General features: G+C 35.5%; 1 protein-coding gene across 1 annotated transcript; it reads right to left on the bottom strand.

Moving 5' to 3' along the window:
* Window positions 1–5,106: 5,106 nt before the first annotated feature.
* LOC107747601 (forkhead box protein I1c-like) lies at window positions 5,107–7,400 on the bottom strand. Its single transcript, XM_016562200.1, has 2 exons — window positions 6,694–7,400; window positions 5,107–5,717 (listed from the first exon to the last, which is right to left on the bottom strand). The coding sequence occupies exons 1-2, from the start codon at window positions 7,283–7,285 to the stop codon at window positions 5,158–5,160; spliced, it is 1,152 nt and encodes a 383-aa protein (XP_016417686.1). The 5' UTR covers window positions 7,286–7,400; the 3' UTR covers window positions 5,107–5,157.
* Window positions 7,401–14,941: the final 7,541 nt, after the last annotated feature.

The raw sequence follows: 14,941 nt of genomic DNA, 5'->3' as shown, positions 1-14,941 counted from the left end.
GACAGGGCATCACAATATGGTAAGGGGCGTAACATTACCGTCACACGCTTGAGGTATTCGGCCAATCACAACGCACTGGATAGCTGGCCAATCAGAGCACACCTCGCTTTTCAGACCGATGAGCTGTGCAAAAATCGACGCATTTCAAAAAGGCAGGGCATAGAGGAGAAACAATAATGTACAGTATGTGGAAAATAATGTGTTTTTTGAAGCTTAAACCGCATAAACACATTTCATTACACCAAATACACAAAATAATGTTCTTTTTAGCAACATCATATGACCCCTTTAAAAGGGTCAGGACGGGAAAATGAGAACTGCGTCGGGCTGAAACTAGCAAAAACACTTGCACTGCGCCTTGCGCCGGGTGTATGATAGGGCCCTATATCTCCTAATTGTGAATGTATACATCATTATGTGACTTTATATCTCAAATTTGCAACTTCATAACTTACAATAAATTAATCCTGCAAAAACTCCTTATGAAAGTTATATTTTCCTGTTGGGCTGGTCAGGTGTAAAAGAGGAGCAAAAAGGGTTCACGTAATGTCCATTTTCCCCCAGAGATGGGCTGTAGATTTTCACCCCACTGCAATGGAGCAACAAGTGCCCCCCTCCTCCCATTGATGCAGGTGTGGGATCTGCTTTGTTGATCATAATCCTTTGTGCCGATAATGATGGACACCTTAGCCACCGCTGACCCGCCCTGACTCGCCCCCGACTCGCCTGCTCCACATGAGAGGTAACGCAACCACTTAACTGAGGCCCCGTTGATACACACACCTACGGGACAGACATACACACTCCTTCACACACATGCACTTAACTGCTTCCTGCTGAGAGCTATTTTCCCTTTTCTTCTCTATCAGGAGGGGGCCCTTTTACACTTAAACTTCAAAATACACAGTCTGAAAAATGATAAAAACAGCTCATCTGTGAGCAAACCCTCCTTGTGATGCTGTTTACTAAAGGATATGGACACTGGTGAGAGTTCATCTTTGAAATGACTCACGCTGTAGCCATTGTTCTGGTGAAATATCAATCATAATTGATGTTTGCCAACGCTGTTTTGTTTCATGTCTTCATTTCAGATATTCAGTATAATAAAAACATATTTTTGCCTAAAATACAGTTTCAATAACCTGCAGTGACCTCAGTGACCTGAAACCTGAAAAACTGATTGTGTGTGAAGGTTTGTCTCAGATCCAGACAGTGTGTTAGAGGAGAGCTGAGGTGGGCTGTTTCTCTCAGCTTAGCACTAGGAAAGCGATGTAATACTTTAATTACAGTCCTTAATCATTCACTCTAAAGCCCTCATATTTCTCACCTCCCAGACATGTAGCAGCTCGTTTACAGTAGACTAGAGAAACACCGCAGCTCAGCACATACACAGACACACAGGGTCAGACATCCTACACTCTTAAACATGGACCTTGATCACAAGTGCACAGGGAGTAGAAGAGAACATGTCAGAGTCTCATCCATCCTCACAGAAACATCGTTACAAGTGTGTAACTAAAACAACTACCACGGAAAAGTATTTGAACAACAAAGAAACTATTTTGTCTAAGATGTACATCAGTTGTCTTTCATTTTAATATCTAGGCCTGAGGCGGTGGGAAATGCAGCATTTGACTTATGTAACGTCGCAATACTTTTTATTTGATTGTCAGATTAATGAATGGAGTCTAGCAAAATGGAATAATGAAATGACTCAGGCTATTGCCTGATGATAATATACTGACAGAAGCTTAAGTTATACATTTCACATTTGTATAAATAAACAAAAAGTGATCTTAACTCATATAACCTACAGACATCACATCCTGTAAAAATGGTGTTCAATGGAAATTATTGGTTCTGGTTTGTGCATTTGAGTTCACAGATTTTTTTATTGATTTTTTTTCACTGCATGTATATCTCTCTCATCTAATAGAAAACACATGTACAGTAGCCTGTTTTTTTTCCTTCTGTTCATCAGGGGTTTAGGAAAATATAAACAGATGAATCAGTACATTGGTAATATGTTCTCAGACAATTTATATTTTAGGTTTTGACTTGAAATGTCACATTCATAATGCTAGAATTACTCTATGATTTTGTGATTTTTAAAACTAGACAGTTATGATAGACAACCATTTTTTGGTTAATTTAAACTGATCTGGACTTGAATAGAAAAGACAGTGGAATTATATGGTGTCACACACATCACGTGTGTACAAAATAATAATAATTCCCACGACTCATTCATTTGATCGTGGTAATGTTTTATTAATTCTTCCTTTATTTTAGTTAATTCATGGTTGTACTGATTAATTCCCTCATTGTAATTTAGTTAAATTGTGGCCACAATTTAACAAAAAGGAGACAACAAATTATATATATTATATTTAATTGTATGCAATTCTGTATTTGTGGCCACATATCTTGTTTTTATCCCCTCGCATTTCATGTGTAATGCTCTATAAGATCAAGAAAAAACTCAAAGAGACACAAATAAACAGGCCCGTGTTTTATGCCCAATCTTTGAAAATTGCAGATGTCATTCACAGCCACTTTTGTGCTTGTGGGGTAAATAAATAGTAAATAATAAAATAAAAAAAGTAAATATATCAGCTTCTAATTTTCTGTGCATATGTACCCCCCAACCAAAAAAAACCCCCACACACACCCAGCATTAGGGTCATCCAGAAGCAAGTAGTCTCTGATAGGACTCTGTTTTTCACATATTCCAGGAGTACAGTTCCTCTGTGCTGATGAACAAAGATGCTTTTCAGGCAAACAAACAGAGATGAGCGCAAAGGGCTGGGTGCAGGCGAGGGCCGGTTGATTGCCTGATGTCCCAGGCATTTACTAAGCACAGAGCGTCTAATTGACAACGTCATATTTGGCAGTAGGGTAAAGTGCTCAGTGTAAAAAGCCGCCTTGCGTGGTGTCTGAGTAAATATGGTGACTCAGAAGATGCTAAATAAGCTCCTGCCCCCTCCAAACTCTAATAATTACTGTGGCTTCATCTGAGGTGCCAAAGACCACTGTGATTAGTGAGTTGACAACATGTGACTAATTGTAGTTAATTGAGTATATAATATAATATCATATAATGTAATATAATATGTGTACATACAGAATTTAGAAATTTAGAAAACAGTCTTATTTAATTTGTGCTTTCATTTTGTTTCTCTGAACCTGAAGTTGACTGGTCTCCACCCAAAGCCACACCTCTCCATCTCCTCCTGGGTGGCACTGCCCTGCTTACTGAGGGAATTTCTCAATGGGAGTTTTTTTCTCCCTTTAATCTCTAAACAAGCACTTGGGTCTGTCCCGCTTTTACTCAGACAGCTGTAATGAAGAGAGGACAAAAGGAGGTGGGCAACCCCTTTTAATTCATCTCACTTCAGTGCGCTTTAATGCCATCAAAAGTTGTTCTATACGTGTGCTCTTTGTAGATTAAAGACTTTAAAATTCTTAAAGATATCAATAGCAAAAATGATTATTTATTTGGAGAGATGTATGTAATTAAATTTGGTATTTTAACACACAAGCACACAGTAAGAGCTGTTCTGGCATACACAGAACAATAGTGGTATTGTTTGTGTGGCACTGGGTAATAAGACAGAAACCTCAGCTTTGTCATCTGTGTTATCTTTCTGGTTTCTTCTCATACTGTATTGCCGCAGAAACACCGTCTTGAAATACACCTGAGCTCTGCACAGGACTGTCGGTATGATGATGCTGATGTTACTCAGTCTCGGAGATTTGAAAATGTACATTGTGCAACTGTCTGTGTTAAAGTCAGGAATATTTAGTCATGAAGGTTACAGAACGCATAGACATGTTTGCTTATTTTGTTTTGAATTACTCAGCTCTTGTGAAAAGCATGGGTAAGAAAACATTTTTGTAATGTCACCTAAAAGAAAAAGACATTGTTGTCAGTATTCTATATAGAATAATTCACAATAGGAGTTTTGGTAGTCATTGTTTTAATCTAGTTCTCGGCTATTGTTTATGATGCAATAAAAATCTAAACTTGCAGATGTTTAGAGTCAGTGCCCATATGCTTCACGCCTGTCTAATTGAAAATTAACAAAACTTATAAATTATATTTTGGTGTGATTTATATATGTAGCCTATATGCTGAGTCATTTGCTTAAAGTTTTATATTTAAATACAGTTTTTAAATTACAAAATGTTCCACATTTGCCTTTTGATGCTTTTTTAAATATATTTTTTTCTTAGTAATTTTAATGCTTGAATTAAATCTGTGTTTGTCATTAAAAGTGCAATCTTTGGCTTTAGTTTAGATCTAATGTGCACAGTTGACTTTTACAGGCCATATGTTCAGGAGTTGTTCAAGGGGGAAAAAAGCATAAATAAAAAAAATAATAATTGAGATTCGGATTTGGAATTCTTTATTTTCTTTAAAAATTAATATTTTGCAGAAACTGTGCGAAAAATAATAAATGTAGTGACTTTTATCAGTGTAAAGATCATCACCTATGAAATATCATTTAAAAATCAAGTGAGTTAGTGGCATGATGACAATCGATAATTCACTTATTATCTTACTTTGCAGGTAAAAGTTTCATTTTAACCGTTCATAGCTTACCAGACCACATGTTTTCTGCTTAAAGGACAAACGGCAAGATACATAACTTAATATAAATAGTTAAAAACAAGTGTATATAACAAAACAACTGCATTTACAAATAATACACAATAGAAAGGAAAAAAAGGAGACACAGAGAACGTTTTTCGATATTGAACAATACTGAATCTTGGCAATCATGGATACCAAGGCAATCCCTCCATCAAACTACTGTTTAAGACTATTATAAATTCAAACTAAAAGGATAAATCCATTTAAATTAGTGCATAATCAAAAAAACTGGCACATAACATGGAAATCTGTTAAAATAAGACATAAAAGAATCCAATGCATAACTAGTAGATTTTTCACAGAATAAAATGTTTTAACCAGTGTTTTACACCAGATTTCACTCATTTGGTGGCTGTCAGTGCGTAAATGTCGCGTTTAAATGAATGTTATCTGTTTATAATGCCTGTCACATTTCAGCAGCGCATAGACAGTGCTGAAATAATTCTTTGTTTTTTTTTCTTTTTAGAAACGCGTCGTAGGTATTCACGAGTATGACAGATTCATAACTCCGTTCCGTCTCGAGGGTAAATGAGACTGTTCACGCTGAAGTTGTTGTAGAAGTGTCCGTTGAACTGCGCACTCTGGCCGCCGGTAAAAGAGTTATAGTACATTCCACGGTTGACATGCACGCTGTCCTGCAGCTCACCCGCTCCACCTGCGTCAGGCGCTGAGCTGGCGTGGTACGGGCTCAGTGCGCTGATATTTCGGCTGGAGAGTTCGTTTACCAGCCCCAGAGAGCCCTGTCTGCTAGTCGGAGCGGAAGACGAGCTTAAGGCTGACATACTGTTGAAGAAGTTGTTGAAGCACGGAGCGCTGGCGAGGCCCGCAGGAGACGCGCCCTTGTGGCTATCATTGGCCGCGTCAGTGTCAGGAGATGCGGGTCCGGTGAGGTGAGGGCTGTCGGTGGATTTGATTCCTGCGAGCTGTCGGTCCTCCTCCGGTTTTGTGTTGCTGGCAACACCTGTGCTGGAGTCAGACCTGCGCTTCCTTTTTCTACGAAAGTTGCCGTTGTCAAACATCTTTTCACAGTTGGGGTCCAGAGTCCAGTAGTTTCCTTTGCCTTCAAACAATACGGAGAGTTTATTTTAGAACCCAAAGCTAGCAACTTTCAATGCAAAAGATATTTACAGGGAAATTCGATTAATTTAAATCTCTAAACGAAATTTAGAGAAATAAGACTGTGTGTGATGAATGAGAAATCTGTAGTAGGCTATATTAATGTAGCCTAGGCTATACGTAATCGTATATATTTTTAAAAGTTTATGGCATTTTTTGTTTGTATCATAAAATTTAGATTTTATGGTTTAATGACTTAAAAATGTCAAGTGTAGAAACCATCAAAAACAAATAAAATAGCATACTTTACCTGCGCCTTCACCAAATACACGACTTAGTTTTCATTATCTTTAAAATAACATTAAAGAACAGATGAGTCTTTTTTCTAATATCACTTTTGTATATGCTATAGCTACTAATTATGAATATAAAGACGTTTTCTTAAGGTTTTTTTCACTTGGCCAAAATGTGCCTTTTACTAAAAATTACAAAATAATATTATATAATATATTATAGCCTAATTTTTCTTTGTTATAGCCTATACTTTTTTTTCAAAAAAGGCATATATATATATATATATATATATTCAAAAATGTAATGATCAGTCATAAGGGTCTAAAGGGGTCTTCTTTTTTGTCATATTAAAATAGAATGGATGAATTTTATTCGACAGACAAAATATTTTTTTAAATATTTAGGCACTAATATAGATATTTTAAATATTTATAACATTAATTTATAACATTTACAACACAAATTTATAACATTATTTCCATTTTATTGAAAATACAATATGTAAACATTTCTCTTTTTTTCTCCAAGAACCTTGCATTGCAATTTCGTAGTTATTCAAAAATAACTAGAAGTTCAAGTAATTTGTGATCTCAAGTCATTTATTTATGAACGGTACTTAATAGATCTATACAAAAATAAGCGTCACGTCACTGACCCTTATGCAAAGGTGCACGAGCATCACTCACCTGGGTCGTCTTCGTCCCGCGGCACTTTTTTAAAGCAGTCATTCAGTGAAAGGTTGTGCCTAATGGAGTTCTGCCATCCCGCCTTACTCTTCTTATAAAACGGGAAATTATCCGCCACATATTGATATATCTGGCTCAAAGTTAACTTCTTCTCGTGCGCGTTCTGTATTGCCATGGCTATCAGAGCCGAGTACGAGTAAGGCGGGCGCACGAGCTTTAACAGTTCCTCTTGGCTCGCGATAGAGAGCCAGCCCAAGTCCGGACCGGCGAACCCGGAGGAGTTGGTGAGATATTGCCTTTGAGAGCCGTAAACCGGAGGGATGAACGACGGGCTGTTGTTGCCATGTATGTAAGACGAAGAGGAGTTAACACTGGGTCCATTGAGCCACAGGTATGGGTTTGGGGTCGCGTAGTCCCCCAGGCCGTAGCCCGCTGGTCTCTGCGCCGCAGGTAAACTCTGTTGGTGGTAAACACTGAAGTTGTCACAATACACGGCCATATCCGGTGTCTCGTGCGCGCTTTTTTGCAGTTGCTGGAGAGGGTTGACAGCAGCGTAACTATTGTTATGGATCTGCGCGTCGATGGTGTTCATATCTCCAGTGCCTTTAAGGCAAATGTTTGTCTCTGGAGCCCACGCTCTCACAGTAACGCACAATGCAATTTCTGACCGGTCAGGTTAAAAGCAACAAGTGGCTGCTTTTTGTGAGAGAAGTCCTATATACACCCAAGTGCGGCAAATACGGTGTCTAATCTAGTATTCTTGTCTCTTTCAGCCAATAGATCACAAGCTCCTCGAAGTAGGCGTGGCGTATAGACTAGGATTGCAGGGAGATGATTAAAGTCATTCATAAACAGACAGACTAAAGGCTTGTTAAAATGAAGAATACCGAATGTGTGTGTGTGTGTGTGTGTGTGTATATATATATATATATATATATAAATTGTAGGAATTACTGAATACAATAATTTATTACATTTACAGCCACTACAAAATGTTAATGATCTCTAGGCTACAGAAATAGATTACTACAAAAATGTAAATGACCATCATCACAGAATTTAATTAGATAACCAGGTATTTTCCGAAACGGTTAATTTTAATTGTATAAAATTATGTATAATTATTAGCCTATTATTTTAACAAATTAAGTTGTTATATGACTGAATTTACAAATAAATGTGTACAATTTCCAGGTCTATATATTTAATCGTTTCATTAAATAATTCTCTAAAAATACTGTAATCCGTTACAAAAAAATCGTTTCATTAATTAAATATTAATTCATGATTTTAAGATGAGTTGTGATGTGAAGTAATGATATTATTTTTGACAGTTGCAAACAAATTTTAGCTAAAACTGTTGCTTACAAACAGAATTATATAACATAATTTGTGCTTTGCAACCTATCTAGTAATCAGTTCCCATTTTAAATTCGTCTTTATGTTTTGGAGCTATAAAATGAGCTTGAATGTCACAATTTCAAGAACATAAATGTTGATCGAAATTTAGAAGCCTCTAAATTGTTTTATTCTTCAGTTACTTCACACTTCTACCGGTTTCTGTTCCAGCAGTGTTCACGTTATGTCTTTATTCTTTCTTTTCTTTTCTTTTCTTTTCTAATTCAACTTGCAGCTTTCGAAAACATTTTAACAACAAATAATTATTCAGCAATAACCAAAACTGCAAAACATTTCGACGAAATGCCACTTGAGGACTATTGTACATCATTACAAACGAGCTGCTGTTCATAAATGTCTTTCTGAATATAATGAATGAACGAATCATCAGGGTCCTGACCAGTAGGGGGTCCGTGGCAGGCATCCACCAATTATTATGATCTTTCTTTCTTTCTTTCTTTCTTTCTTTTTAAGTTTTTTCTTCTTTCTTGCACAAGTAACTATCAGATCAGTTGGTCTTTGGTCTTGCTCTCTTTAGGGATATTTGTTTAATTTTTATTTTTTTGTTTCTCGCCATAATTCCATATACCACAGGAGACATGTGCCATGCTGCCTGTATTACTGCGCCACCTAGTGTTGAAAGCGGATTAGTGATTGGTGACTCACTGATCGTTTTTGGTTCTCTGCGTTTCCCCATAAATATGTGGTATTATGAGAAATATGGCTTTTAAATTAGGTATGTTTTTATAAAATAAACTACATAGCTATTAGTCTATTTCGCATATCTTTTATTGAATTAAAGACACGTTTATACGAACTCTCCGAATGAATCACACTGAACCGCGAACACTTTCAGACCTTTTACCAACTCGTTCGTCATATTCTGTCATCATTAGTTCTGGATTCTATATTTACGGTATAAATTATTTTATATTTAAAAAGTGATATTTGAACTGGGGCACTATACAGGCATTTCACTTCAGTAAGTCTAGCGAGAGATGCTCCTGTCCTGTGTAACGTTAGATTAATATTTGTTTTCAGATGCACAGCCCATCGTTTTGATTTATTTCACCACTAGATGGCGCTAGATACATTCAGAAACATTTCAAATGGCCCTGCTCCAATATATTTTAAGGAAATGTCCGATTTAACAGACAGATTCAGTAAAGCTATCTAAATGTGTCGATAAATGTTATTTATTAATTCATTCATGGCATTCCTTGACCTTATTGGAACATACAAGTTTTGTAGTCTATGATTTAGAAAGACACAGACACACTTTAGTAGTGGTAGTATTTTTTTTCTTTCTTAAAACAGCAACTACTACTGAAACTTTTTTTTACCTGAAGCCTACAGTACCAGCATATTTATTTGTATGTATTTGTAATTTGAAATGTACCCATTGAGATGTAGCATTCTTTATGAATTACATGATAAATAGACTTAAATGTTAAAAAGTGTATATCTGTAGAATCAATATCTGTTATTATATTAATAGTATTAATAACATTATAGTTTTTTATTGATATTTCGAATTAGCATTTATTATTACACTTTGTTTTAATTTTAGTTTAATTTTTAATAACTGTTATTGTCACGCCCCTGGACTTTATCTGTGTGTTTTTCCCTCTCCATGTGCCTGCCCTGACCTAGTTTTCCCATGTGTTTTATTGCGCATTAGTTCCAGGTGTGTCTCGTCATCCCCTCGTCAAGTCCTGTGTATTTATAGTGAGTCCTGTTCTAAGTTTCTTTGTCAGGTATTGAATGTTCGTCTTTCCCAGCTATGTGTGTGTTCCTGGTTCCTTTGATGTTAATTAAAGTCTGTTCGTTTGAAGTTTACTCCACGTTTCCTCGTTCCTCGCTCCTCACAGTAGCGCATCGTGACAGTTATGTGCTATTCAGTTTTGTTTTTTAAATGTCTAAATACTTGTAGTTATTGTTGTTGTTTATTTAAAAAAAAAAATTTTTAGTACTCCAACTTCAGCTTCATCTAATATTAAAATTTCATTTTATTTCAGCTTTATTTCAAGTAACAAAATGCTTTTAAACATTTTATTTATTTTAATTAACAATAACAATATTGATGTACACATTTGGGACACAAATGGCACGGTTTCCTGAGAATAATCCATAATATAAAATGTGTTCTATATAAAATATACTATAGTATATAATATAGTAGTTATCATTTGACAGTGCGTTCCAATAGCAATATGGGAAGGAAATCCATTATTCATATGTATGTGCACATGAGTGCTGGCATCATTAGTGGGTCTTACTTCTACCTGTGACATGCTGTCACTGTGCTGCTACAGCCGAGCAAAGATCAAGGCTGCTGTTGTCTGTACATTGAGAGGAAACCCAACTGAAGCACAGACTCTGAGTGTGTGCGTTAATCCAGGAAAACAATAGGAAAAGTGAGTTTCACAAGCTCATTATGAGTTCACCCCAGGCTCCTGCACCTTGGTGACAGAGCAAAAGACATGAGAAATGAGAGGAGTGTGAGACTTAGACAGGAACAGGCGAGAAGGGAAAAAAAGCCTGTGAAAGAAGCTGCGCTCCCCTCTTCTTGCAGAGTGGTGACAGAGACAGATGGAGGTAGATATACTCTGTGCTTCTCATTTACAATACATTGTCTCTCTCTCTTTTCTTTGTTTCTGCTCTGCTTCCCATTTCCCTCTCAGTTTAAGTTATTGAGACAAAGGACCTTTTATACACTGGTCACTATTCCTGTCATGTTCTGTGCTCACATTACTCCAGCAAAAGTCTATTTTTATTTTATAATGGACACAAAATTGACTCAGGCAGACATAGACCAGTGTTTCTCAATGTTGATTGGCTCATATACCACCACAACGCCATCAGTAGGGCTCAAATGAACCAAATATGCTGTTTAAAAAATATGAGGTTAGTCTTATTAATTTATTAATATTATTATTTTTTATTTATTTTTATTTTTTAATCTGAAGCTAATATCAGCAATTGTCATAACAGATCATTTTGTATGTTTTAATTTATTGTAACAACATGACAAAACAATGTTGTACAGTTTGACATGCTAAACTGCAAAAGTATTTTACATTTTAATATATAAATCTAATGTGCAATTAATTTACTGACAACAACAATTATTATTGTTATAATACTACTACTATGAATAATAACTGCCACATAAAAACTGAATGCAAAATAATTCTTCATAGATAATAGATATATAATTATTACAAATTAGTCAAATAAATCTTTAATTAATTAATTAATTAATTGTAAATTATTTATTATAAAACGGATAGTTCCGGTCCTTGATTCTGATTGGTTGAGCCGCGTTCGAAGCTGTTGTAAATTACTCTACAAACATACACCTTTGTTTACTTCTGTGTGTTGCTCGGCAACGACTTTGTTGGAACCACAACTGTTTCCGAGGAACTACATTGTTTGGTGGAAGAATACTGTTTTTATTTATATCATTACACTTTATTTGCTCTGTTTTATTCTGTGAAACCTTACTACATATATGGAATAACCGTTTTATAAAAGCAATAAGCCCCGTGAAGCCGTGGTTTACAGTGAATTTATAACAGCTAAGTGGCGTTGTTAATAATAACAACTAATATGAACAACAAAAGCAACAATTATTATTATTATTATTATTATTATATGTGCGATCATAATATAGTGGAAATGTGAAGTTACCTTAAGAAGCTTTTTTTTTGTTGATAATATAGATTACTTAGTATTTTTAGGATACTTGACAAATACCTTTTTGGTTGTTTTTGTTCAGACTACTCTCATCTTGCATCAAATCCTTTGTACCTATGGTAAACTGACACCAGTTCTGTATTACACATGATGAACAAGAGTGACTCTGTGTATCTGATTCTAATGAATGTGCTCGTAAGCGGCAGAATCGTTCTACAGAAGCCAGATAACCCACAGAGAGCTAACTACAGCATGCCTTTAACATAAATACACACACAGGGGCTTGTGTATGGCAGCGAGATGTGGAGGAAATACCAGTGGTTTGCTTGGCTAAGCTAAAAACATCTAGAATCTAAATAAATCCTCAGAAACACACAAAGTAAACAGGACCGAATGTGTTGTGTGTGTGTGTGTGTTCTCGTAGCAGTGTCGATAAGAGCATACAGCGAGAGGGCACAACAACCGACCTCTTGTCCGACTCTCACCATTCTGTAATGTGCTTCTGTGTGTCAAGTCAAATGGTCCATAAGCCCAACAACCTGAAGCAGGTCTGCGAAATACAGATTTAGTTTTCCCAGTGCAGGGGTTGAGATGAGGTCTTCTTTCTTGTAGGACCTCACATCTTTCAGCAAATGGCCTGTACAAACAACACCATAACAGTAATCAGTCAGTTTACACATTTTTAGATCTCCGTCTCATGATGATAACTGTGTGGTGTTAAATGCTACCAGAGGATGGCGCTGTGTGTCTCCACAGAGCTCATAGCTGTAAGTTTGAAGTGTCATCATGCCACACCAGACGTCCACACGCTGTATTGTGACAGCAGCACAGGACTGTATGGTTGGAGTTTTACTACAGATGCCACCTGAAAAGGGCACATCAGCTGCCAAACGGCCTGGCACACAGGGTGGTGTCGGCCCCCATCCTGTTGGCTGCCCTCGTTTTCTTTCTCTTGCTCTTAAAAGAGTCTTCTTAGACTCCTCCACCATGTAAACTGGCCCACAAACAGACCTCTGGCCTCTTGTTAGTGTGAAAATGTGCTACTGCAGTGTTTGTGAGGGATGACAAAGTGTGTATAGATTAGAAGAGGGTGTGTGTTTGTTGTGTGGAAATGTTGACATGCTCATTTGGTTTGTTTAGTGTCTTGAGAAATGCAAATCCACAGTGGGAATGATGTAATGTCAATGAAATACACATTTGGAAACTAACGAGTCTATAGACATCAATGTTTCAGTTCATTTGCATGAATGTTCAAGGGAAAGTAACTGCCCTTGTCCTGTAACTGATCGTTTTCATTTATCTTTTTTTAAAATGTATTTTTTTTTACCCATAATTTTCAATTAATGTCTTTCAATTAATATGTCATAAAAGCTGTGTATAAAATAATTACCGTATTATATTAAAGATATGTGACCATTTAATTTTTTTAAATTAAATTAATTACTTCAATGTATTAATTTAACAAATATATTAATGATAATAATAATAATACTTTATTATTTGTTTAAATAATTGTAGTAATTTATTAAATTAATGTATTAGTTCATCTTTAATTATTATATAATTGGATAAATAGTTTGCATTTAGCTTTCATGGCATTATATTAATAATTTGATTTGTTAATTTAACAAATGGATATTAATAATAATAATATAACTTTTAATTAAATTAATTCATTAAATTCATTTATTAACTAATTTTTAATACTTATTATCTATTATACAATTTATAAATTATTTTGCATGCATTTTATGGCATTGTATTAATTGAGAAACAATAATTTAAAAATAGCAAAAATGATTTAGAATAGTTTTAGAGTAATAATAATAATAATAATAATAATAATAATGCTTTTATTATTTTATGATTAATTTTGAATTAATTTATTAGATTGATTTATTAACTAATTTTAAATAATTATAATCTGTTTATAATTCCATAATTATTTTGCATGCCGCTTATGGCTTTATATTAATAATTCAATGTATTAATTGAACAAATATAATAATAATAATAATTTTAATTGACTGAACATATTTATTTAATCCATTTATTAGCTCATTTAATAATTATTGTCTATTATATGATTTAGAAAATATTTTGCATGCAGCTTATGGCATTCACTGTAAAAAATGGTATGATCAGGAAGTCACGACAACTTATGTATTTACATGAACTCATCAAATTAAATTTGATTTTGGAGTCGATTTAATGTAATTAATTTTAAGTTCAAATAACTCGTACAACTAAGTTGATTATACTGTAAAATTTAAGGCAGCAACTGAACTTTTGTTTTTAAATTGAAATAGGTGGAATTTTTAAAGTGTTGTATTAATTGAGAGACAAAAAATGCTTTAAAATAGTTTTAGAGTTTAACATTGCAGAACAGCAACTTCCCAAAAGTATTTCATGTTGCCTCCCATTGACGTGTACAATAAAGTTCTTTCAAAGTTTACTTTCTCGGGTTAGTTTTTAGTATGCTCGTGCGATTCAAGAAGCAAAGCATTTTGGCTAATGTGCCCATTTGAGCATGAAAACACAAAGATGCAATGACAAGGCATTCTTGTCTGTGTAAAGTTTTACTGTGAGAGCGTGTGCGTCTGTACAGTGTATGGAGGCAGGTGCAGGCCGGCTTCTGAATTAGCTCTTTGTGTCGTGTTAGTTTTAAAAGCACTCCTGCCCAATCTGTCTCTTTCTCTTCCTCCCTGCCTGTTCCACTCTTTTCTCTTTTTCCCTCTCGCTGTCTGTAGGAAGTTGGGAGTGAAATGTTTGCAGCTGAAACAGTGGCAGGTCTGTAGTGCAGTCAGACACAGAGTCATATATCTGTAGAGCACGCTGCACTTCATCTATCACTGACACACGCACACACACACGCACACAAACACCTTTTATAACAGCGTACATTGTTTTCCAGCCTTAAGTCCTGGTGACAATGAGAGGGTGAGGTTGCCATAGTTACCAATGGCCTTGGTGCAAAAGAAAAGACACTCAACTAAACGGCTCTCCACTAAGTTAAAGCCAACCCTGAGCATACAGGAGGAATGGGGTTGGAAAGTTTGGAGAACTGCAGTTTAGTACATTTTCAAGGTCTCTGATTTTATGATTCTATGTTAAAATACATTATTGTGTTACTGCGTGTTCATCCAAAAAA

The sequence above is a fragment of the Sinocyclocheilus rhinocerous genome, unplaced genomic scaffold (genome assembly GCF_001515625.1).
Source record: "Sinocyclocheilus rhinocerous isolate Xijiao unplaced genomic scaffold, SAMN03320098_v1.1 scaffold469, whole genome shotgun sequence".
Classification (NCBI taxonomy): Eukaryota; Metazoa; Chordata; class Actinopteri; order Cypriniformes; family Cyprinidae; genus Sinocyclocheilus; species Sinocyclocheilus rhinocerous.
The sequence above is the reverse complement of the archived record's forward strand: the minus strand, read 5'-3'. Positions and strand labels throughout refer to the sequence as shown.

Bases quoted from the DNA above. Each gene is read 5' to 3' on its own strand.
- LOC107747601 (XM_016562200.1), bottom strand. From the start codon at position 7,285: ATGAACACCATCGACGCGCAGATCCATAACAATAGTTACGCTGCTGTC. The intron at 5,718-6,693 runs GTGAGTGATGCT...TATTGTTTGAAG, and splicing joins GCGGGACGAAGACGACCCAG to GCAAAGGAAACTACTGGACT.